Below are 25,001 nucleotides of genomic sequence, written 5' to 3'. Positions count from 1 at the left end.
TCCTAGAAATGTCTAGACAGACACATCGAGGGCAATAGGGGAAAAAGTGAAATTCCTGCAGACATCTACACCTGCAAAGAAGCCAGGAAGGATGGACAACTATGGATTTGGCACCGGCCCTCGTCTATTTCAATGAATGGGGCCATTTGTTTTTTTTGTATTAGCGATGTTATGGTATTTTCCATTGGAAATTTTCCCCATTTTTCGGCCAGGTGCTAACCTCCAGCGGCCGAGGCGACACTTCAAGAGCTAATTGCCAATACCCAATTCACGGGAAAGTCGATGAGACATCTGCTCTAGCCGAGCGGCACGACTCCAGAATTTGGCAGCTCTGTAATAAAGTCTTATTAAGACCCCCAGACACTTGGGGCTGCTCGCCTTTATCCACCCTGCACATATGATCTCAATTTAATATTGCAGAACATTCGCAATTCTGGTTGAGGAGGTTGTGACAGATTTCAGGACCCAGCGGTGGAGCAACGAGACCTCGCTAATTGGCCGCGATCATACATATACATACAAATCAGCGGTGTCGGGGGGATTACGGGGCCCCCGCAGAGGAATATTTAATTACAGCACAAACCTTATGGATCTACTACTGAATGGGAAGAACATTCGCCAATAAATTTCAGGTTAAATTCCAAATTATGATCAGCCTGGAAATTCCATGATGACTACAGCATGAATGCATACATTGAAATCTATTCCGCAGATGTGGGATCGGTAAATCCTTCCCTGGCAAATATACGAGCTCTCAGTCCATAGTAAACCGGACGACCAACCCAAATTATGTGAAGGAAGTGGATAATGCGCTAAAGAAACCACAAAAATTCTGTTTATATATTTCAGAATTTTTTTCAGAGGTCTATTGGCCCCCTCCCCATAAAAAAAAAGTGTCGGGTATGTAACAGCATCTTAGACCATGGTCACACAGTCAGAATTTGCAAATATGCAGCAATAGTTTGAGTGACCTTCAGTCCAACTCTGAAGTTTCTGGGATTCAGTTTACGGCCTGTGAGAACAGGCACGTGGTATTAATAATCTCCAAGGGTTTCCTCTAGTGTTTGCGTATTTATAGGCTTCACGAAAACAATCGTTCTGTACAGAAATAAAGGCATTTTTTTACATGATAGCAAATAGCTGCATGAAACAGAAAAAAAACTACACAAATCAGAGTAGGTTCATTATTGGGCAGTACTGTACTCTATACCTAATAAATACGTATGAAACCGGATGTCTAATACCGTAAATACATAAAATATAAAGAAAAAAAAAAAGCATAAAATAAAGGCAAATCATTCATCTTCCGTCCCACACACATGTAGGTTAATGTGCTCAGCCTGCCCCCGTGACTGTGTTTAATAAGTCATGGCATCAATTATACATGTAAATGAAGCCTACCAAACCTTCCCCATAAATAATGCCGCCACTTCTGTTTTATTCATTCATTCGAAAATGCTCAATAAAATCCATCAAAATCCAGCAAATCTGATAAAGACTGTAATGCGCTGACTATAAGTGACCGTTGGGGCAATGTTATCTGATATAATTGATGTATAGATACCAGCAGTTTACAGGATTACTAGATCTAGAAACACAATATGTGGAGCCGGATAATGCTACTGCGTATCCATAGTAACAGACTACAGACGACCTTGTGTAGTCTGATCCTACCTTTCTTCCTAATTGGCTCCTATGAACTCTATTGGCACCTATCGTTAAAAGCAGGCCTACATTTACATACAACCAGAGAGACCCCCCGGGCTTCTTCTGTTTACTCCTATTGGTCACATTTACAGTATCTTGTCTGGACACTCCTTTTTATTAACCTATATTTCTATGAGAGACCTGCATTCTCTGACATGTGAAGCTGCAAGTTTTGAGCTCAGTGGGTGTTCCCTGTCCAGCTGTTCATTCTTCCCCTTCTATGCTCCTGTAAGGAGGTGGCAGGGAAACTTAGTGCTCCCTCTCTCCTAGATGCCTGGCATGAGTACTCCGTGCAATGCCCTGAAGGTTTGCCTATGTTTTACGGTGTTATTAATACTATCTGTAGTGTGTGATGTTCTTTTATCCTATGCCTTGTATTGTATATACTGTGTTGTAATGAACATGTTAACATTAGGGATAGCATGAGTTATAATTCAATGGGCTGGGTCAGCAGCCTGGAAGTAGCAGCCATTTCCTGCTTCTGCAGCAGAAACCGAGCAGGATTGCCCGTGGCAAGACGTACTCCTCTGATGGGAGCATGAGATACCCCCATAGAGGAGAAAGTGCTGCCAACGGACTGCTGGGCAGCTGGAAAGGGTACTAGGACTGTGCGAGTGCCCACCAAGGGACTGTTCGCTCTCAGGAGCAGAATGGGAGCTGCGCTGCTGATGATGTGATAGACTTTGCTAGGAAAAGCACAAGTCATCATGTCTCCTTCATTTCATCTTAAAGGGCACCTGTCACCCCGAAAATCGCGGGTGAGGTAAGCCGACCGGCATCAGGGGCTTATCTACAGCATTCTATAATGCTGTAGATAAGCCCCCGATGTTACCTGAAAAAGGAGAAAGAGACGTTATATTATACTTACCCAGGGGCGGTCCCGCTGCTGGTCAGGTCGGATGGGCGTCTCCGGTCCGCTGCGGCGCCTCCCATCTTCTTTCCATGACGTCCTCTTCTGATCTTCAGCCATGGCTCCGGCGCAGGCGTACTTTGCTCTGCCCTGTTGAGGGCAGACAAAGTACTGCAGTGCGCAGGCGCCGGGCCTCTGACCTTTCCGGCGCCTGCGCACTGCAGTACTATCCTCTGCCCTCAAGAGGGCAGAGCAAAGTACGCCTGTGCCGGAGCCGTGGCTGAAGATCAGAAGAGGACGTCATGGAAAGAAGATAGGAGGCGCCGCAGCGGACCGGAGACGCCCATCTGACCTGACCAGCAGCAGGACCGCCCCTGGGTAAGTATAATATAACGTCTTTTTCTCCTTTTTCAGGTAACATCGGGGGCTTATCTACAGCATTACAGAATGCTGTAGATAAGCCCCTGATGCCGGTCGGCTTACCTCACCCGCGATTTTCGGGGTGACAGGTTCCCTTTAAATAAACACGTTTTTCTACTGTTGGAATCGGAGTGTGCCGTGTGATGCTTATGGAGAACGCCGTTCCTGCGTGGAGAGCAACCGAGTGCTGAAGGTAATTTGACAGTGCTACAGGGCTGGGACCACACCTGTCTTTTTCATGTGCAAGGGGTCGGGTTGCTCTCTGACTGTGATCGAGTGGACTCTGTTATGACTACCACCCCGTGCCACCTTGTTACACTCTCACACCCCTTCCTCCGCCTGACACGGCTGTGCAAGCTGTGACGTTTCCTTAAAAGGGGTTGTCTCATAAGCAAATCTCCACCCGAGTTATTACGTTGTTGATCGTTAAGCGTTCCATCACTAGGAACTCTACCGAGACAAGAACGGATATTGAAGTCCTCTATATGGTCAGGCACGCATACTGCCTTCTCAAAGTGTACGAGACTGATGAAAATGATCAGAGTCTATGGGAAAGAATGCAACCTCCAACAGTCCTGAAAAGAAAAAAACTGGACGAGACACACCCTCCCCTCGCTCTTGTGATCGGTGTGGGTCCTCGGAGACCTGCCTCCTCCGACATGTGACGCTGCAAGTTTTGATCTCAGTGGGCGTTCCCTGTTAAACTGTTCTCTCTTCCCCTTCTATGTTCTAATCTAAAATGCCTCGGGCTCCTCTCATACATTGTTGCGTGAAACTATAGAATTGAACTGACCAACAATCAGAAAAAAAAAAGCAGGATCAGACTACACAGGGTAGTCCGTTACCATGGACCAACAACTGGAATCAACTTGCGGCACATAGGTCTGCATCAGAGCTGTAGACACAAAACGTTAGACTTTTGTGTTTCAAAAACGAAATTACTAAATAATTTTGGATTCATTAAAATAAAATGGTTATAAAGATCTATAGAAATTTTTTTTAAATTTCTTAACCCTTTGTTTCTATTTTTTTTTTTAACCCCTTCATGACCGGGGGATTTTTCGTTTTTCCGTGTTCGTTTTTCACTCCCCTCCTTCCCAGAGCCATAACTTTTTTATTTTTCCGTCAATTTGGCCATGTGAGGGCTTATTTTTTGCGGGACGAGTTGTACTTTTGAACGACATCATTGGTTTTAGCATATCGTGTACTAGAAAACGGGAAAAAAATTCCAAGTGCGGTGAAATTGCAAAAAAAGTGCAATCCCACATTGGTTTTTTGTTTGGCTTTTTTGCTAGGTTCACTAAATGCTAAAAATGACCTGCCATTATGATTCTCCAGGTCAGTACGAGTTCATAGACACCTAACATGACTAGGTTATTTTTTATCTAAGTGGTGAAAAAAAATTCCAAACTTTGCTAAAAAAAAATAAAAAAAAATAAATAAATAAAAAATTGCACCATTTTCCGATACTCGTAGCGTCTCCATTTTTCATGATCTGGGGTCGGTTGAGGGCTTATTTTTTGCGTGCCGAGATGACGTTTTTAATGATAGCATTTCGGTGCAGATACGTTCTTTTGATCGCCCGTTATTGCATTTTAATGCAATGTCGCGGCGACCAAAAAAACGTAATTCTGGCGTTTCGAATTTTTTTCCCGCTACGCTGTTTAGCGATCAGGTTAATACTTTTTTTTAATTTTTAACCAAATATGCGTAGATTTGATATATTTTTTATTGATTTATTTTGATTGGGGCGAAAGGGGGGTGATTAAAACTTTTATGTTTTTTTTTTTTTTTTCACATTTTTTTAAACTTTTTTTTTTTTACTTTTGCCATGCTTCAATAGCCTCCATGGGAGGCTAGAAGCAGGCACAACTCGATCACCTCTGCTACATAGCAGCGATCTGCTGATCGCTGCTATGTAGCAGAAATGGAGGTGTGCTGTGAGCGCCGACCACAGGGTGGCGCTCACAGCCACCGGCGATCAGTAACCATAGAGGTCTCTAGGACCTCTATGGTTACAATATACAAGCATCGCCGACCCCCGATCATGTGACGGGGGTCGGCGATGACGTCATTTCCGACATCCCGGCCAGAAGCGGTTGTTTAATGCCGCTGTCTGCGTTTGACAGCGGCATTTAACTAGTTAATAGGTGCGGGCAGATCGCGATTCTGCCCGCGCCTATTACGGGCACATGTCAGCTGTTCAAAACAGCTGACATGTCCCGGCTTTGATGCGGGCTCACCGCGGAGCCCTGCATCAAAGCAGGGGAGCCGGCATCGGACGGTATAGTACGTCCGATGCCGGTAAGGGGTTAATGTCCTATAAAGAGCAGTAAAGTATTCCCCAAAAATTCAACTGGGTAAGGGTTAATCCTTATAGATAACGAGCTGCAGTATATATGATTAACAAATGAAAACAGACATAATACCCGGCCTTAAACGATTACAGCCAGACGGTATTTTTCACGTCAGCTCCATTTTCAAGGACTTTCAGTCTAAACATTCTCAATGGAGTAGAACGTAAAGAATTGTTATACCATACATCACAAAAAAAAATACGGTATATACAGTATATATTTTCAGTGAATTAGCGGTCTACTCTTATTACAATAAAACATTGGAAATATTCTACTGATCTCCATCTTTCTACCCATCCATTCATTTTATACCTCCATCTGGAAATGTTCACAAAAAAATATACCACCCTGTAACACATAAGCAAAGCTACAAAAAAAAAGGTATTAAACAAATCACAAATAAAAAGTAAAAAATAAAATAAAATTATATATATTATCTCTCAACTGGATTCCAAGCAGACGATCATTCGCTTCTAGAATATGGGATAACACGAGGAAAAAAAAAAAAATCAATTCTTATAAATTATGAGCAGATTATTAAAAACTGTCTAATTTTCGATAGTCTAAACTTCTATCAGACAGTCTAGAGTGCGCCAAATATCTCACGGCGGCTCGTGAAGAATGTGAAATTAGGCGAATCTTCACCGTCTACTTGGCTTACTCTGGGGCCGAAATCTGGCTCACGTTGTTCCATGTCAACCCACACCCCGTCCCATAGAAAGCACACACTCGTGTCAGCTGACGAATGAGAAATGTCGAAAACTTATAATAAATGCTCCACAAGTCAGAAAAGTCAGGAGTTTCCCCCAGTCTGTATAAGAAAACTGAGCAAAACCTTCATTTTACTATATACAATTTTTTTTTTTTATAGTATTAAACCCATGCACACGTCCAGATTCTCCATAATGCACTTTCTGTAATTTGTGGCAAATATGCATCAAAATCTGCAGATTGATATATTGGAAAGAGTTAAATCTGTCTTAAAAATCTGCAAAATTAATTGATAGGCTGCAGAACTGAAATCCAAGCTGGAGATTCGTCCGGCAATACGTGGAGATTTAAAGAGTAATTAACGTTTTAATTTGCATCCCATAAATAGTACATGTGAAAATAGGAAACTTTGTAATACATGCATGGCCCAAAGTGTTGGCACCCTTAAAATTGCTCCGGAAAATGAAATGTTTCTCCCAGAAAAATATAACAATTACACACGTTTTGCACACAGTCAATGCACCTAGTGCAGAGGCAGCTGAACAGTCTCAAAACATCTTTGAACTTCCACCATATTTGACTGTAGGTACTGTGTTCTTCTCTTTGTAGGCATCATTTCATTTTCGGCGACCAGTAGAATGATAGGTTTTCCCAAAAAGCTCTAGCTTGGTCTCATCTGTCCACAAAACGCTTTCCCAGAAGGATTGTGGCTTACTCACATACATTTTGGCATATTGCAATTTAGGTTTTTAACGTCTCTGTGTCAGCAGTGGGGTCCTCCTAAGTCTCCTGCCATAGCGTTTCATTTTATTAAAATGTTGACAGATAATCCACACTGACACTGATGCACCCTGAGCCTGCAGGGCACTTTGGATTTCTTTGGGGTGAATGGGGCTGTTTATCCACCATCCGGGACTATCCTGCGTTGCAGCCTTTCATCAATTTGCCTCTGCCATCTACGTTCAGGGAGATTAGCCACAGTGCCATGGGTTGTTCTTTCTGTTCTTCATGCTTAGTGTGACAATGACAAACACAGACACACAATGCAAAGATTGAGTCAACTTCTCTTTTTATCTGGTTTCAGGTGTGATTTTTATGTTGCCCACACCTGTTACTTGCCATAGTTGGGTTTGAACGAGCATCACAAAAGAAATAAAAATTTGTATAATAAAACATGTGTGATTGCAATAATTTTCTGAGTTTTCTGCTGAAACTCGAGAGTGAGCTAAGCCCACCGGCATCAGGGGCTTATCTACAGCATTCTGTAATGCTGTAGATAAGCCCCCTATGTATCCTAAAAGATGAGAAAAAGAGGTTATATTATACTCACCCAGGGGCGGTCCCGCTGCTGGTCCGGTCCGGCGCCTCCCATCTTCATCACATGACGTCCTCTTCTTGTCTTCATGCTGCGGCTCTGGCGCAGGCGTACTTTGTCTGCCCTGTTGAGGGCAGAGCAAAGTACTGCAGTGCGCAGGCACTGGGCCTCTCTGACCTTTCCCGGCGCCTGCGCACTGCAGTACTTTGCTCTGCCCCAACAGGGCAGACAATGTACGCCTGCGCCGGAGCTGCAGCGTGAAGACAAGAAGAGGACATCATCGTAAGAAGATGGGAGACCCCGAACCGCGACGCCCATCGTACCAGGACCGCCCCTGGGTGAGTATAATATAACTTGTTCAAACCCACCTATGGCAAGTAACAGGTGTGGGCAAAATGAAAATCACACCTGAAACCAGATTGAAAGTCCATTCAATGAATACAGATTTAATCAACTAGCTGAGATGAAAGGTTAGTTGAAAAGGAGTTCCCTGATTAATATATTACACAGTTTCTCATTTTCACATGCACTTTTGATTTAGGAAATAAACATTTAATTGAGGGCTACTACTAAAGATGTACAACCTCATCCACTTTGCAGCTACGGTAATACCCTATGGAAAATCCACACCGTATCCATCCTGTGTGAACATACTGTTTAACTGTACTTTTCTACACACCTTTTTAATTTATTTTTAAATTGTTTTAATGCACCTACGATGGATAAAAAATTACAAAGCTCAGGAAATAATCTTCATTCTTTTTCTGTGGATACATTTCTAGCGCACACCTGTGTTTCCACGGTAACAGACTACAAACGGAACCTGTGTAGTCTGATCCTGCAAAGATAGATTCCATTCCATTCGTCCTCCACTTTTACTTATCTACTGTAGGTTCCTAAGAAGGCAAGGGCAGATGGAAGGGAGAATAAAAGCAGGAACAGTCTACAGGAGCTTTGTAACTTGTCCATGACTACAGTGATACATAGATTTGCATTGGAGCTGTATACCCAAAATGATAACAAGATAACAATGGTACGATTTAATAAATTTCCAAAGGTGCTTCAGTTTTAATTTTAGATGCATTAGAGCAATAAAAGGGGTAAGAAAAAAGTATAGCACATCACCAAAAACAAGGACTGGGGTCCTTATTTTGGCTTTTTTCTGCCCCCTATGGCCCCCAGAACCCAGGCCATAGGCCCCGATTGTTCCCGCTCACCAAATACGCCCTTCCCTATCCTTCCAGTTCTCTCTACCCCACGTTTTATAATATCAGAAGTGTCCGAAAAATCCAATTAGTTGTGCGCAGAATATCACACGACTGGCAGAATATCACACGACTGTAATTGATCGTGACCTTCAGTAATGGCTGCGGATCTCGGCGATGCGATTCTACGCTGACAGCTTCAATTACCATAATGGAGCTCGGTAAGTTATTGTCTGCCTCGTTATAATGACCTCATATATTATTTCCTCCGGTTCTTACAGCACAGGAAAGTCTGGAGGATTACAGAACAATGGATGTCAGTGCGGTACTCACAGCTGCCGGCTCGGCTCCGGGCCCCCCGCATCCCTTCTCGCCGTCCTCGTCCGGGTGCACATTCTCCTTATTATCGGCGTGAGCGTCTTCGGCAGCGCAAGCGCTCACTAGGTCGGGCAGGCTGGTGGAGGGGTATTTGCAAAAATCAACATCTGTGCCGTCCTTAAAATTAAATTAAAGGAGGGTTAGGCTGAGGGAGAGAAAAAAAAAAAAAATTATATATATATATATATATATATATATATATATATATATATATATATGCAGGGGGTCCTGCTGCTGGGAAAAAGGGGAACAAAAATTGCTCGCTTTCCTACGTAGGATTGATGGATTTTACAGATGCACATGGACATTTCTGCGATATTTGCTTGTGACTGGTGCTGCGCAGGAACAGGTACCCCCAGAATACAGGTAAAACAATGAAAGCGATGGGGGCTGATTAGAATGGCTGTCAGTAGTCAGGCCACCTAGTAATCAGATATTGATTTCCTATCCGCATGATGGGTCTTAAAGGGATAGGCCAGCCAATAAGCAGTAATACTCACCTTACCAATATTTGGCTGTTCTGGTTCTGTTGCTTCCCCTTCCCCTCCTGATCTTTGTATTTCCTGCTTCACAGATATAGCAACAGGGATATGTAACCGCTGCAGTCAGTCATTGGCCACAGCAAGTTATACATAAAGGAATAAGGCTTAGATGCAGCACTAGGAACATTGCCAATGTTTGGGTAAATTATAAATGCCCAATGACATTTGCTGATATGTAAAAAAATCACATCCCCCTTGCCCATTTATTGGCGAAATATCAAAGTTTTCAACCTGAAAAAAAAAAAACCCTTAGAGGGGTGGATCAGAGTTCAATATAACATGTTTTTCTCCAAAACATTGTCACCCCTGTCTTCAGGCTGTATGTGATATTGAAGCTTGGCCTTCTTCAATTCAATGGACTTGAGCTGCAGTACCATATATGACCAACGGACCGGGGTGGCGCTGTTTGTAGAAGAAAGCAGCCATGATTTTCTAATGTAAGGTAAGGTTTACCAGCTGTCCTAGATTATGATTTAGACCGACAAACTCCGCTCTGCTACATCGGATGTGAATGAGTTAAAGCAGCAGCAATAAAGCGTGTGATATGACCATCCCCGAGAGTATAGGACTACTCCCTGCAGATAGTCGGATACAGATATGACAATAGCATCTGTCTCTCAGGACATCCGGATGTCTCATCAGTGAACTGTACAGAAACTAAGGTCATTAAGTAATTACCACACCTAATCCCCCGCGCCTCAGCTGAGTGACGTCTTGTAGGCCTCTTATTATCTCCCCGATTCCCAGGAGATGAACCTTCATTCTGGGATCTCACAGCACTGGATACAGTATAACCACGGCCAAATACAAGTGACCAGGACCGTGCCGCAGTCCCCCCATGGTGGGTGGTCCGGGAGCGCAGAGTAAACTCTGATGGGTAAGCAGAGCGAAATCAGCGATGCAGCCCCCACGCTCTCAGGATCGAATGGGAACCCCAACAATCATCCTTTATAAAATTGGAATAATGTTTAAAGGCAGCCCCCAAATGCAAACTAAACTAAGTAAAGAGTTAGATGACGGAATTAGCCCCATAAAATCATGTAAGAAGTATATAGTTTATTGCTATATTTACTCTTAAAGCTTGTTTTACTCCACATGGGAATGTGTCGTCTTCAGTGCACCCCTGGTATAGCCAAGAGCTCGTTGCACCCTTAGTATAGCCAAGAGCTCGGTGCACCCTTAGTATAGCCAAGAGCTCGGTGCACCCTTAGTATAGCCAAGAGCTCGGAGCACCCTTAGTATAGCCAAGAGCTCGGTGCACCCTTAGTATAGCCAAGAGCTCGGTGCACCCTTAGTATAGCCAAGAGCTCGGTGCACCCTTAGTATAGCCAAGAGCTCGTTGCACCCTTAGTATAGCCAAGAGCTCGGTGCACCCTTAGTATAGCCAAAAGCTCGGTGCACCCTTAGTATAGCCAAGAGCTCGGTGCACCTTTAGTATAGCCAAGAGCTCGGTGCACCCTTAGTATAGCCAAGAGCTCGGTGCACCCTTAGTATAGCCAAGAGCTCGGTGCACCCTTAGTATAGACAAGAGCTCGGTGCACCCTTGGTATAGCAAAGAGCTCGCTGCACCCTTAGTATAGCCAAGAGCTCGGTGCGCCCTTAGTATAGCCAAGAGCTCGGTGCACCCTTAGTATAGCCAAGAGCTCGGTGCACTCTTAGTATAGCCAAGAGCTCGCTGCACCCTTAGTATCTATCTGAAACTAAACCTGTCAAAAACTGAACTCCTCGTGTTTTCTCCCTCTACTAACCTACCTTTGCCTGACATTGCCATCTCCGTTTGCGGTTCCACCATTACTCCAAAGCAACATGCCCGCTGCCTTGGGGTCATCCTTGATTCTGACCTTTCATTCACCCCCCACATCCGATCACTGGCTCGCTCTTCTTACCTGCATCTCAAAAACATTTCTAGAATTCGCCCTTTTCTTACTTTCGACTCTGCAAAAACTCTTACTGTTTCACTTATTCATTCTCGTCTGGACTATTGTAACTCTCTACTAATCGGCCTCCCTCTTACCAAACTCTCCCCGCTCCAATCTGTCCTGAATGCTGCTGCCAGGATCATATTCCTCACCAACCGTTACACCGATGCCTCTACCTTGTGCCAGTCATTACACTGGTTACCCATCCACTCAAGAATCCAGTACAAAACTACTACCCTCATCCACAAAGCACTCCATGGCTCAGCACCACCCTACATCTCCTCTCTGGTCTCAGTCTACCACCCTACCCGTGCCCTCCGCTCCGCTGATGACCTCAGGTTAGCATCCTCAATAATCAGAACCTCCCACTCCCGTCTCCAAGACTTTACACGTGCTGCGCCGATTCTTTGGAATGCACTACCTAGGATAATACGATTAATCCCCAATCCCCACAGTTTTAAGCATGCCCTAAAAACTCATTTGTTCAGACTGGCCTACCGCCTCAATGCATTAACCTAACGATCCCTGTGTGGCCTATATTAAAAAAAAAAAAAAAAAAATTAATTAACTGGTTCATGCAGCTTTACATGAACACCCAAGCCTTACACTATGGCTGGTCCGAATAACTATAGCAATTGTTACCATCCACCTCTCGTGTCTCCCCTTTTCCTCATAGTTTGTAAGCTTACGAGCAGGGCCCTCACTCCTCTTGATATCTGTTTTGAACTGTATTTCTGTTATGCTGTAATGTCTATTGTATGTACAAGTCCCCTCTATAATTTGTAAAGCGCTGCGGAATATGTTGGCGCTATATAAATAAAAATTATTATTATTATATTATTATAGTATAGCCAAGAGCTCGCTGCACCCTTAGTATAGCCAAGAGCTCGGTGCACCCTTAGTATAGCCAAGAGCTCGCTGCACCCTTAGTATAGCCAAGAGCTCGGTGCGCCCTTAGTATAGCCAAGAGCTCGGTGCACCCTTAGTATAGCCAAGAGCTCGGTGCACCCTTAGTATAGCCAAGAGCTCGGTGCACCCTTGGTATAGCCAAGAGCTTGGTGCACCCTTAGAATAGTCAATAGCTCGGTGCACCCTTAGTATAGCCAAGAGCTCACTGCACCCTTAGTATAGCCAAGAGCTCGGTGCACCCTTAGTATAGCCAAGAGCTCACTGCACCCTTAGTATGGCCAAGAGCTCGGTGCACCCTTAGTATAGCCAAGAGCTCGGTGCACCCTTAATATAGCCAAGAGCTCCGTGCACCCTTAATATAGCCAAGAGCTCGGTGCACCCGTAGTATAGTATAGCCAAGAGCTTGGTGCACCCTTAGTATAGTCAATAGCTCGGTGCACCCTTAGTATAGCCAGGAGCTCGGTGCACCCTTAGCATAGCCAAGAGTTCGGTGCACCCTTAGTATAGACAAGTGCTCGGTGCACCCTTAGTATAGCCAAGAGCTCGGTGCACCCTTAGTATAACAAAGAGCTCGGTGCACCCTTAGTATAGCCAAGAGCTCGGTGCACCCTTAGTATAGCCAAGAGCTCGGTGCACCCTTAGTATAGCCAAGAGCTGGGTGCACCCTTAGTATAGCCAAGAGCTCGGTGCACCCTTAGAATAGCCAAGAGCTCGGTGCACCCTTAGTATAGCCAAGAGCTCGGTGCACCCTTAGTATAACAAAGAGCTCGGTGCACCCTTAGTATAACAAAGAGCTCGGTGCACCCTTAGTATAGCCAAGAGCTCGGTGCACTATTAGTATAGCCAAGAGCTGGGTGCACCCTTAGTATAGCCAAGAGCTCGGTGCACCCTTAGAATAGCCAAGAGCTCGGTGCACCTTTACACCCCCTCAATTTGCATACTGAGCAGTTATCCCGACTCCGATTGACGGCGCTTACTTGCACAGAGCGCTGAGTCTGCACAGGAGTCGCCGCTAGCTACACTGATATGCCTAGAATTGCAGCGAGCGGCTTCAGAGAGGAGGACAGGACCGGTTACATGCTCCTCCTGTCTTCAAGGCATCACAGAATAAGGCGACATTGATGCTGTGGCTAACAGGAGGCAATAATGAAACTTAGACCCCCCCCCCCCCCCCCCCCGAACTGTGTGCACTACTGACTCCTTCATAGTCTGTGTGCACGTGCAACACCACGGTTAGGGTTCAGACAGCATTTGCTATGGCCAAGCAAGCGATGTGAATCGGAATCAGAGGAGCTGCTCCATATGCCGACTGAAGGGGCATAATTGTGCACAGAGCTCTTGGCCACACCAAGGGTGCACTGAAGCCCACACATTTGCATATGGAATAAAACAACTTTAAAAGTAATTATAGCAATATATTATTGCTAATATAATAATAGTTCCCTATTATAACAGTTTCATTTTCATTTTTGGGCGACTCTTAAAAGCCTTCGATAAACTTACCTGACAAAAGCATAATAAAATGTTCCTGTAGTTTCAGAATAAGCAGTCATGTGTGTGTACATGAAGATTAACCCATTTTCCCTTCCGCAGGATCTAATTTTCAGTTACCTTTCAGCTAGCTGGTGAAGACTAGGTGTCATTATGCCATGCACAGTACATACAGACATGAGGGATTCATGTTCTCCTGTCTACATGTAGCACATGTTAAAAAGCAGAAGCAACATGGGGGACATTATACAAAAGTAGTGAGTAGTGCATCTGGGAGTACAGCTCTGGGTGAGATAAAAACTAGAAACTAGAAAGCAGCAGCATAAAGGACATTATGCAGCAGTACTAAGCAGTGTAGCTGGGAATCCAAATCTGGGTGAGAAAAACACTAGAAATCAGCATCATAAAAACATACTGCAATACTAAGCAGTGTAGCTGGGAATCCAACTCTGGGTGAGATAAACACTAGAACACAGCAGCATTGAATTCAGCTCCGGGGAGAGAAAATACTTCCTAGAAAGCAACATCCTGAGGAATTTCAAGCAGCAATACCGCAGTAGCACCAGTATGCGTGTCTCTCTAGCACTCACTCCCACTATGTTACTGGGCCCAACCTAAAATCACATGCCATTTTTGGTACTGATGTTTGCTGACCATATGGCACAAGTATAATAGCAGATAAAATTTAACACTTACCCTGCTGGCAACAACGAGCTGCACCACTCCAACGGCGCTCCGCAGGATGACCACGGCTTCTTGATGTGAGAGTCCCACCAGCGACTTGCCATTAATCATCAGTAATTCATCACCGGCTTTTAATCTGCCATCCCTGAAAAACAGCAGCGTGACTTATGTAACAGAACCAGTTTAATATGATTGATTCCTTTCTGCAGCGCAGTAATCCCATCTCATATCACTAAGATCCCATCATCTTCTGATCGGTGGGGGCCAGGCCGGCTCCGATCGGTGGGGGCCAGGCCGGCTCCGATCGGTGGGGGCCAGGCCGGCTCCGATCGGTGGGGGCCAGGCCGGCTCCGATCGGTGGGGGCCAGGCCGGCTCCGATCGGTGGGGGCCAGGCCGGCTCCGATCGGTGGGGGCCAGGCCGGCTCCGATCGGTGGGGGCCAGGCCGGCTCCGATCGGTGGGGGCCAGGCCGGCTCCGATCGGTGGGGGCCAGGCCGGCTCCGATCGGTGGGGGCCAGGACGGCTCCGATCGGTGGGGGCCAGGCCGGCTCCGATCGGTGGGGGCCAGGCCGGCTCCGATCGGTGGGGGCCAGGCCGGCTCCGATCGGTGGGGGCCAGGCCGGCTCCGATCGGTGGGGGCCAGGCCGGCTCCGATCGGTGTGGGCCAGGCCGGCTCCGATCGGTGGGGGCCAGGCCAGCTGATCCTGAGAATCAAAGGCCGCAGGACCCTCTATGCAAGGAACTGCAGCAAAAAAAAATTCACTCAATATAAATATTGCAATTCTGCAGCTGATTGCACTGCCAGGGACCCTGTTCTGCCTCGGTGCGGGTCCTAGAGGTCAGATAGCCCACCGATCAGTAAGTGGGGGCAATCCTTATCAACAAGCCATCACTTTATGACATGAAAATATTCATTTATCTTCTTGCTTGTTGCTACAAGACAGCGACATGCGATATATGTGATATCAGAGACTGCTTTTCCCCTTCTACACAGACTTGTTTTCAGCCCCTTCCCCCATACGGTCAACAGACATTATCACAAATATCGTAGTAAAAATACGGAACTTTAGGATAAAACGGTAAAAAAAAAACAAAAAAAACTTCAACAATTCAGTAGTTGGTAATTAAGGAGCTCAAATGTTCTTGCACTGTGACCCGCTACTGTTATCTTACAGTCAGATGTGCTGCTGTGACTTCACAACTGTTTCACGCTGGAATGATAAGCAGCTGTGACGTCATAGATTGGTTTCCATTAGGAAAGTTGCTGTGACATCACAAATAGGCTTCGGTCAGGTAAGCTGTTGTGATGTCACCCATAGTTTATCTGACTGTAGCCTACTTGTGATATCACAGCAGCGTACCATACCAGAATGAAATAAAGCTGTGATGTCACCTCAGATGACCTGAGTGAACATTTATAATATCTCTCAGTCCACTTGTGATGTCACCTCAGTTACCTAGCAGAAACCACGTGTGATGCCACAATAGATTGTCTGACTATAGTCCTCTTGTGATGTCACAACAGGTACCTGATTGAAACCCAGCTGTGATGTCACAGCAGCTTAAAACACAGTTGTGATGTCACATAAAGCTTACCTGACTGAAACCAAATTGTGATGTCACAACTGTGTTCAAAGATACTGTGACATCACAAGTGTATTTCACTTAGGTAAGTTACTGTAGTGCCACATCTTTGTTCCAGTCCGGTAAGCTGCTGTGACATCACAACCGGTATTCAATCAGGTACCTGCTGTAATCTCACAAGAGGGCTCTGGTCAGCTCAACTATTGTCACCTCACAACTGTGCTTCCATCCAGTAGGCTGCTGTGACCTCACAACTGTATTTCAGTCCGGTAGGCAGCTTTGACCTCACAACTGTGTTTCAGTCCAGTAGGCAGCTTTGACCTCACAACTGTGTTTCAGCCCGATAGGCTGCTGTGACCTCACAACTGTATTTCAGTCCATTAGGCTGCTGTGACCTCACAACTGTGTTTCAGTCCAGTAGGCAGCTTTGACCTCACAACTGTGTTTCAGTCCGGTAGGCTGCTGTGACCTCACAACTGTGTTTCAGCCCGATAGGCTGCTGTGACCTCACAACTGTATTTCAGTCCATTAGGCTGCTGTGACCTCACAACTGTGTTTCAGTCCGGTAGGCAGCTTTGACCTCACAACTGTGTTTCAGTCCAGTAGGCAGCTTTGACCTCACAACTGTGTTTCAGCCCGATAGGCTGCTGTGACCTCACAACTGTATTTCAGTCCATTAGGCTGCTGTGACCTCACAACTGTGTTTCAGTCCAGTAGGCAGCTTTGACCTCACAACTGTGTTTCAGTCCAGTAGGCAGCTTTGACCTCACAACTGTGTTTCAGCCCGATAGGCTGCTGTGACCTCACAACTGTATTTCAGTCCATTAGGCTGCTGTGACCTCACAACTGTATTTCAGTCCATTAGGCTGCTGTGACGTCACAACTGTGTTTCAGTCCATTAGGCTGCTGTGACCTCACAACTGTATTTCAGTCCATTAGGCTGCTGTGACCTCACAACTGTGCTTCCATCCAGTAGGCAGCTTTGACCTCACAACTGTGTTTCAGTCCAGTAGGCAGCTTTGACCTCACAACTGTGTTTCAGTCCGGTAGGCTGCTGTGACCTCACAACTGTATTTCAGTCCATTAGGCTGCTGTGACCTCACAACTGTGCTTCAGTCCATTAGGCTGCTGTGACCTCACAACTGTATTTCAGTCCGGTAGGCTGCTGTGACCTCACAACTGTATTTCAGTCCATTAGGCTGCTGTGACCTCACAACTGTGTTTCAGTCCAGTAGGCAGCTTTGACCTCACAACTGTGTTTCAGTCCGGTAGGCTGCTGTGACCTCACAACTGTATTTCAGTCCATTAGGCTGCTGTGACCTCACAACTGTATTTCAGTCCGGTAGGCTGCTGTGACCTCACAACTGTGTTTCAGTCCAGTAGGCAGCTTTGACCTCACAACTGTGTTTCAGTCCGGTAGGCTGCTGTGACCTCACAACTGTGTTTCAGCCCGATAGGCTGCTGTGACCTCACAACTGTATTTCAGTCCATTAGGCTGCTGTGACCTCACAACTGTATTTCAGTCCATTAGGCTGCTGTGACCTCACAACTGTATTTCAGTCCATTAGGCTGCTGTGACCTCACAACTGTATTTCAGTCCATTAGGCTGCTGTGACCTCACAACTGTATTTCAGTCCATTAGGCTGCTGTGACCTCACAACTGTATTTCAGTCCATTAGGCTGCTGTGACCTCACAACTGTATTTCAGTCCGGTAGGCTGCTGTGACCTCACAACTGTGTTTCAGTCCATTAGGCTGCTGTGACCTCACAACTGTGTTTCAGTCCAGTAGGCTGCTGTGACCTCACAACTGTGTTTCAGTCCAGTAGGCTGCTGTGACCTCACAACTGTGTTTCAGTCCGGTAGGCTGCTGTGACCTCACAACTGTATTTCAGTCGAGAAGGCTGGTGTGACATTGCAACTGTGTTTCCATCCAGTAGGCTGCTGTGACATCCTATTAAAACATGAGTATATACTATATTTTGATACCTGTCTGCTGAGCCACCTTCTTCTACGTGGGCCACGACAATACCATGTGGAGACCTCTTGGAGCCCCGGCCACCTGTAATTTGAATGCCTAGTCCATCTGCTCCCTTCAGCATGTGCATCTTCCATATGCAGCAGCCGTCCCGCTGAGACAAAACATACAAGTTAAGATTCGAAAAATGGCAATAGAATACTTTATAACTGTGTGTACGGTGTCTCCCCGAACACTTTATATCATGTAGGAGACACAGACTTTATATCATGTAGGAGACTCAGACTTTATATCATGTAGGAGACTCAGACTTTATATCATGTAGGAGACTCAGACTTTATATCATGTAGGAGACTCAACAGATGGCACTGAAACAACTTTAAAGCCAATCAACATCTACACCAACGTTCACATGTATACACACACATCAGTCAGTACAGAGATATTAAATTATAATTTATCAGGGGGAAATACTATTTCTCATAATTCTTTGCCGTTTAATTCATTTCTGGACACAAACAAACCACAAATATGCAGGAAAACCATCCTTTGAAAGGGTTATTGAGTACCCAAGGAATTTAGAGCGTCGGGACAGCATTGCCATCGGAACATAGCGCTTTCTGTGAACCACATTCCATGAAAATTCTGGAATATGTGAAACAAAGAAATGCATCAAACTTTACATATATTATCAAGACAGGGTGAAAATAGCAGGACATGCCGAACACTACCCTATTGTATATACTGCATATGGTAAAGTGGCTGGAGCCTATACCGTGGTCTCTGCAGATATTACACAGGACTTGGGTGAAGCCTCCTGAATTCTCAATTGTGTCCACTCTGTGTGTGATGTGTGACCAGTGCACAATTATAAAGTCGTCACAACACTCACACCGACCATCTACTAATCTAAGCTGCAAAATTCATGTATCCAAAAAAGTTCCAAAATTTCAGATCAAGCCCAAAAAGGAAAATAATTACAAAAAAACCCCAGAAAGATGGGACGTTTCTCATCAAGCATGTTTGTGATGAAGACCCATATTTCTTCCAGAAACGTTGTCACCCCGTTCGATGAGTTATTTCTGGTGTCAAAGCTCAGATCCTTTGCAGTGAATGGGACAGAGCTGCCATACCATATATAACCTGTAGACAGGTGTGGCGCTGTTTATGGAATAATTCAGCCACGTGTGATCTAATCCGGAGGTCGCTGATAAACGGGATTGAGCGATCACCACATCCATGGGTATATCCAGGCACACAATACTGTATAAAGCATTGCAGGTGTCATGCTCAGCAATTATTTCGTGCCACGCCGGTGGGATAGCTGTATAAACCACTGATACCTGCACTGGAGGCTGACCTCGCCATGTTTATTTCACATCTCTGCAGACGTGTCTGAATATTTGGGGAAATTTGTCAAAAGTGATGTTTTAATCTAAATATTTATGAGCCAGATGGGGATCAGTGTTCGGCCTGGACTCAATTTGCCGGTCGGAACTTTCTGGTGAAAAATATAGTTCTATCACTGTCAGGATCATGACCTGCATTCTGTGTTATTAAAAGCTCCTAGCTGCGGAATTTATTGATACAGTAACCGGAGTCGTCCCCTTCTGTCAAGACAATCTATTCAGTCGTTCCCTGGAAGGTTAGTTACCGACTAATATGGCCACAATCAGAGCTCCCACTGCGGTCTGGACCCATCTTTCCCAGACTCCTGTAAAGCTAATCTAATGGTTATACAGCGACAGTCTTAGTTTTCCTATACAGAGTGTACACCTCGATGTGTCACCATTAGATTGTATACCTCTGTGGATGTGTAACCATTATGCTGCGTGCCTCTGTGGATGTGTAACCATTATGCTGCGTGCCTCTGTGGATGTGTAACCATTACGCTGTGTGCCTCTGTGGATGTGTAACCATTACGCTGTGTGCCTCTGTGGATGTGTAACCATTACGCTGTGTGCCTCTGTGGATGTGTAACCATTACGCTGTGTGCCTCTGTGGATGTGTAACCATTATGCCATGTGCCTCTGTGGATGTGTAACCATTATGCCGTGTGCCTCTGTGGATGTGTAACCATTATGCTGTGTGCCTCTGTGGATGTGTAACCATTAAGCTGTGTGCCTCTTTGGATGTGTAACCATTATGCTGTGTGCCTCTTTGGATGTGTAACCATTATGCTGTGTGCCTCTTTGGATGTGTAAACATTATGCTGTGTGCCTCTTTGGATGTGTAACCATTACGCTGTGTGCCTCTTTGGATGTGTAACCATTATGCTGTGTGCCTCTGTGGATGTGTAACCATTACGCTGTGTGCCTCTTTGGATGTGTAACCATTATGCTGTGTGCCTCTGTGGATGTGTAACCATTACGCTGTGTGCCTCTTTGGATGTGTAACCATTATGCTGTGTGCCTCTGTGGATGTGTAACCATTACGCTGTGTGCCTCTTTGGATGTGTAACCATTATGCTGTGTGCCTCTTTGGATGTGTAACCATTACGCTGTGTGCCTCTGTGGATGTGTAACCATTATGCTGTGTGCCTCTGTGGATGTGTAACCATTATGCTGTGTGCCTCTGTGGATGTGTAACCATTACACTGTGCGCCTCTTTGGATGTGTAACCATTATGCCGTGTGCCTCTGTGGATGTGTAACCATTATGCTGTCTGCCTCTGTGGATGTGTAACCATTATGCTGTCTGCCTCTTTGGATGTGTAACCATTATGCCGTGTGCCTCTGTGGATGTGTAACCATTACGCTGTGTGCCTCTGTGGATGTGTAACCATTATGCTGTCTGCCTCTGTGGATGTGTAACCATTATGCTGTGTGCCTCTGTGGATGTGTAACCATTATGCTGTGTGCCTCTGTGGATGTGTAACCATTACGCTGTGTGCCTCTTTGGATGTGTAACCATTATGCTGTGTGCCTCTGTGGATGTGTAACCATTATGCTGTGTGCCTCTGTGGATGTGTAACCATTATGCTGTGTGCCTCTTTGGATGTGCAACCATTATGCTGTGTGCTTTTCACTGCACTGAAAATCCCATAAAGTGCTGAGGTTATACTGAATATTTTTTGACAAAGCCGACTATTCATCTACTCAGCTTGTTGTTCAGATTGGACTCCATTTTCATTGCGACGGGTTCCCTTTCAGACAGACCCCATACAGTTGCGCGCACAGTAAATATATCTAAAATGCTTGAACAAAAAGCATCACAGCGTCCTATCCCAATAATCACAATGAAATCTGCGGCAAATCCACAGTGAAATTAACTGCGTAATCCACACATGCAGATTTTGACACTGATTTGTGGCTACATCTTCCAAAGAAAATTCCCGCCAGCCCTGAAAATAAGGAATATGGCTGAAAGTACTTTGCCCAAAATTGGTGAGTGACTTTTAAAGACTATTTGGAAATTTGCGTCCTCATTGTAGATAAGCTAGGGGAATAAATATATTGGTGGCCTTGAAGGATCACTGAACTAAAGGGGAAAAGTTCCTAAGAAAAAGCGGATAGTGGATTAGGCTTCATTCAGACGCAGCTTTGGAACAGATCTTTGCGGCTTCCGTTCTAGATGGAAGCCATTTTCTCTGAACATTGTGCAGGGACTACATTCTCTGTACCTGAGTGAAGCCGTCGTTGGCTTTCGGGGACGTCCTTACAGCCTTTGACATGTGGTATTCACATCTGTCCTCATCATAACTGCTGCGCGAGTCCTCCCTTTTGTGTCCCTCACTTTCTGTGGTTTCCTCATTACTACGATCTCCATCGACCTCCATCGGAGCACAATGCCCGTTTTCGTGAATGACCTCCTGCCCTTCTTTACTCTCCTTGCCTTCTTTGGCCAAAGTCCTTGAGATGACTCCAAATTTCCTGGTTCTTTTCCCATTTTGTATCGCCCTGATGCTTGGCTGTGAGGTAGAACTTGTAGCTTTGGGTTCACAGGTGCTGACATGGCCACTTTTGGAAGGAGGAAGAGGAGCTTTGCGTTTAATGCGCCGTAACATGATCAAGTAGATGAATCCGCCATTCCAGCACTGCTCAGCCAGGTAACTACAAAGAGAAGAGACACAAAATCAACATTTGACAACTAAAAAACTCTTTTAATGTAATTGACATACTTTTAAATGTATGAAATAGAAGGTCAGAAAGGGGTAAAATAGTGGATACTCTCAAAACCAAAGCCTGGGATGGTGGACAGATACTGTGGAGGATTCCTGGCCTCAAGCTGAAAAGTATATTTGGGAGGAGCATTGTAAAAAAAGAATGTTCCACCCAAAAGTCCTTTCCAGCTGAATGCCAAGTAGAGTACAGACTCCTCCTAAAGTCCATTTCAGCTGTATGCCAAACAGAGTACAAAGACCGCGTAAAAACAGCATATTGTATATATTTAAAACAATGGGGGATGTGATGCTTATATTATATAGTGCTAATACAACATAATGAACCAGTCTGAATCACTATAACTCTCCTTGTGAGGAGAGAAAATGATCAGAAATAAGCACAATGACAAAAAAAATTAAATAAAATTTCAATTACAGTCTTTATTGATAGACAAAATTACATACAAAAAACGAGGGATGCATTAGGCTTAGGCCCCCGTTACACATTCATAAGAGGTAATAGAGTCTAGGCTGTCATTAGATGAATAAACTGCATCATAGATATGGGGCAATTAATCAAAACTGCATATCACATGTGAAGGTCCTCCTTAGTAAAGTGACATTAATAAACTTAATTAGAAGGTGCTTGTGCGAAGGAGGTACAATCCACAATATATAGGCAATCAATATATTGATAAAAGTGTCTCTAGTATGTATACTATACATACATTGTATAGAGATGATACTTCAATCATCAATCTGGGATAGCAACAAGTAGAAAGCCCCAAGCTGTCAATAATAAAGACTCAGTATAGTTAATGAATATAATAAGAAGGGATAGCTTGTGCCACCATTATAAGCCAGGAGTAAATATATCCATAGATCCACCTATGGAAATGCGCGTTTCATCCACACTTCTTCGGCCTCTGAAGAAGTATGGACAAAACGTGCGTCGGGGTTGAGGGATACGGTACAAACCCTGCATTTATCTAAGTACCGTAAGTCACATTATGGGCATTTGCTCACTTCTACTATGCTATAGGTGGATCCATGGATAAGGAGGTATAGTGATTCGGATTGGTTCATAATAAATAAATATATATATATATATATATATATATATATATATATATATATAGTATACACTTAAAATAGTGTACACTCCCAGAACAAGAACCTCCGGCAGCTTTGTAATATTTGTCAACCGGGATTGAAAAATAATTTTTGAGAGGAGTATAATTCATGCTCCTCCCAAAGTCCTTTTCAGTTAAATTCCAAGCAAAGTAGAACCTCCTCCTAAAGTCCCTTTCAGTGGGATGCCAGACAGGAAACAAAGACATTTATTAAAAAAAAAAATGATTTGAATTACTTTAGATTTAGTTCGTGTATAGATGCATGCATTATGTAGCAGAACAAAATGTGTTTCTTAGGTTCAGAAATAACTCTGTGGCCTTCTCTGCAGTCCTATGTAAAACCATAAATACCATATTACACAGTCTGAAACACAGGCCGGCTTTAAAGCCATAATACAGAGTAATGTGTCCACAGTAATATTTTCAGAAATCTATACTACATCAAAAAATGAAGACACTGCTCACAACACAGGCGATAATACGAGACATATTTACTGCAAGAACACAAACCTTGAAGCCAAAGATTTGAGCATTGTAATAATTATAGTAAAATCCCAAACAAACGAGTTACGCAAACAGACTAAATTAGAAAGAAATTGCTTTATAAGTCGCTAAACTGGATTTCACATATTGTACAATCGCACAGCACACAGGGTAAGCTATGAAATAGTTTTCCCATTACTCAAACATGTGACACGTCCGATGCCGTCCCGACACGTTGAGACAATTCTAAAATATTTTTTTCCTCATTTCCTGTTTACTTTTATTTTCCGCGTGCTCCGTGTGTAATCGCAGCCATCCTCTGCAGGCGGACAGCGCTTAATCTGCTTCAGCCGCCTAGTGAGTAAAAACTGGGGCAGGCTAACCATCTTTCCCCAGAATGGAAGGCATGGCTTATAAAACCCGGTTACATGTAGAGCATGCCCTGATTGATAGCGGACACCGTGCTGGGAGCTTCCTACGGTGAGACAAGTAGAGAAAGCTGCTTCCTTCACAGCGTGGACTCCCAGAACACTATCACTTGTCCCGGCTCCAGCACCGGGCTTTGCTTCCTCCCCTTATGGCAGGCTACCTCAATGATGGCCATTGCCGGTTTACTAGCATACGCACCTCCAGGGCCTTTTCATCATGTAGAACACCCGGCTATCACATGCTTTTTCCAGAATTAGGGGTCACTCCCACTTACGATTGCATTCGTACCAATTTAATCCCATGCTTCTGTTCTCAATGGCGCTTTTTTTTGTTACCTGCTATGATCGGACGGTTCTGTACATCTCTTCACTCCCTGACACAACCACACAAGACCAAACACTGGCCTTGGCGTTGGGTGCTGCTGTAGGCCACATCCTAAGGGTCAAGAGGAATACAAAAACAGGACAGAGGTGTTTGAAAGCCTGATCTGGGGTCTGTATTTTTGGAATTTTCTCTCCTTGGTTCTGTACTTTAGTGATGGTCTGATGTTGGATCAGGATTTACTAGGAGAATGGTCTGGGATCTGTATTTAGGATATTGGCCTGGGTCCATATTCAGGGTTGGTCTGGGGTATCTATAAGAGGAGTTGTACTACGTTGTTAAGTCATACTCCATCCATAGGCTAAAATATAATGTTCTGATCGTTTGTGGTTCAACCACTAGGACCTCCACCGATCCCGAGAACTGTGTGATCGAGCGTCGGTCAATCATGTGCACTATTCATTCTTAATGGGATTGCCGAAGAAC

General features: G+C 44.7%; 1 protein-coding gene across 3 annotated transcripts in view; it reads right to left on the bottom strand.

Annotated features, from left to right (window-relative positions):
- The window catches only part of PDZD2 (PDZ domain containing 2), a 235,428-nt gene that overhangs the window by 76,576 nt on the left and 133,851 nt on the right, over positions 1–25,001 (bottom strand). For all 3 annotated transcript variants that reach the window (XM_069745997.1, XM_069745995.1, XM_069745996.1), the window contains exons 2-5: positions 21,670–22,099; positions 18,060–18,202; positions 14,501–14,633; positions 8,899–9,060 (exon numbers count right to left, since the gene is read on the bottom strand). In XM_069745997.1, coding sequence (XP_069602098.1) covers positions 8,899–9,060; positions 14,501–14,633; positions 18,060–18,202; positions 21,670–22,099 — 868 coding nt within the window. The remainder of the gene's footprint in view (positions 1–8,898; positions 9,061–14,500; positions 14,634–18,059; positions 18,203–21,669; positions 22,100–25,001) is intronic.

Source organism: Ranitomeya imitator, chromosome 1 (genome assembly GCF_032444005.1).
Source record: "Ranitomeya imitator isolate aRanImi1 chromosome 1, aRanImi1.pri, whole genome shotgun sequence".
Classification (NCBI taxonomy): domain Eukaryota; kingdom Metazoa; phylum Chordata; class Amphibia; order Anura; family Dendrobatidae; genus Ranitomeya; species Ranitomeya imitator.
The sequence above is the reverse complement of the archived record's forward strand: the minus strand, read 5'-3'. Positions and strand labels throughout refer to the sequence as shown.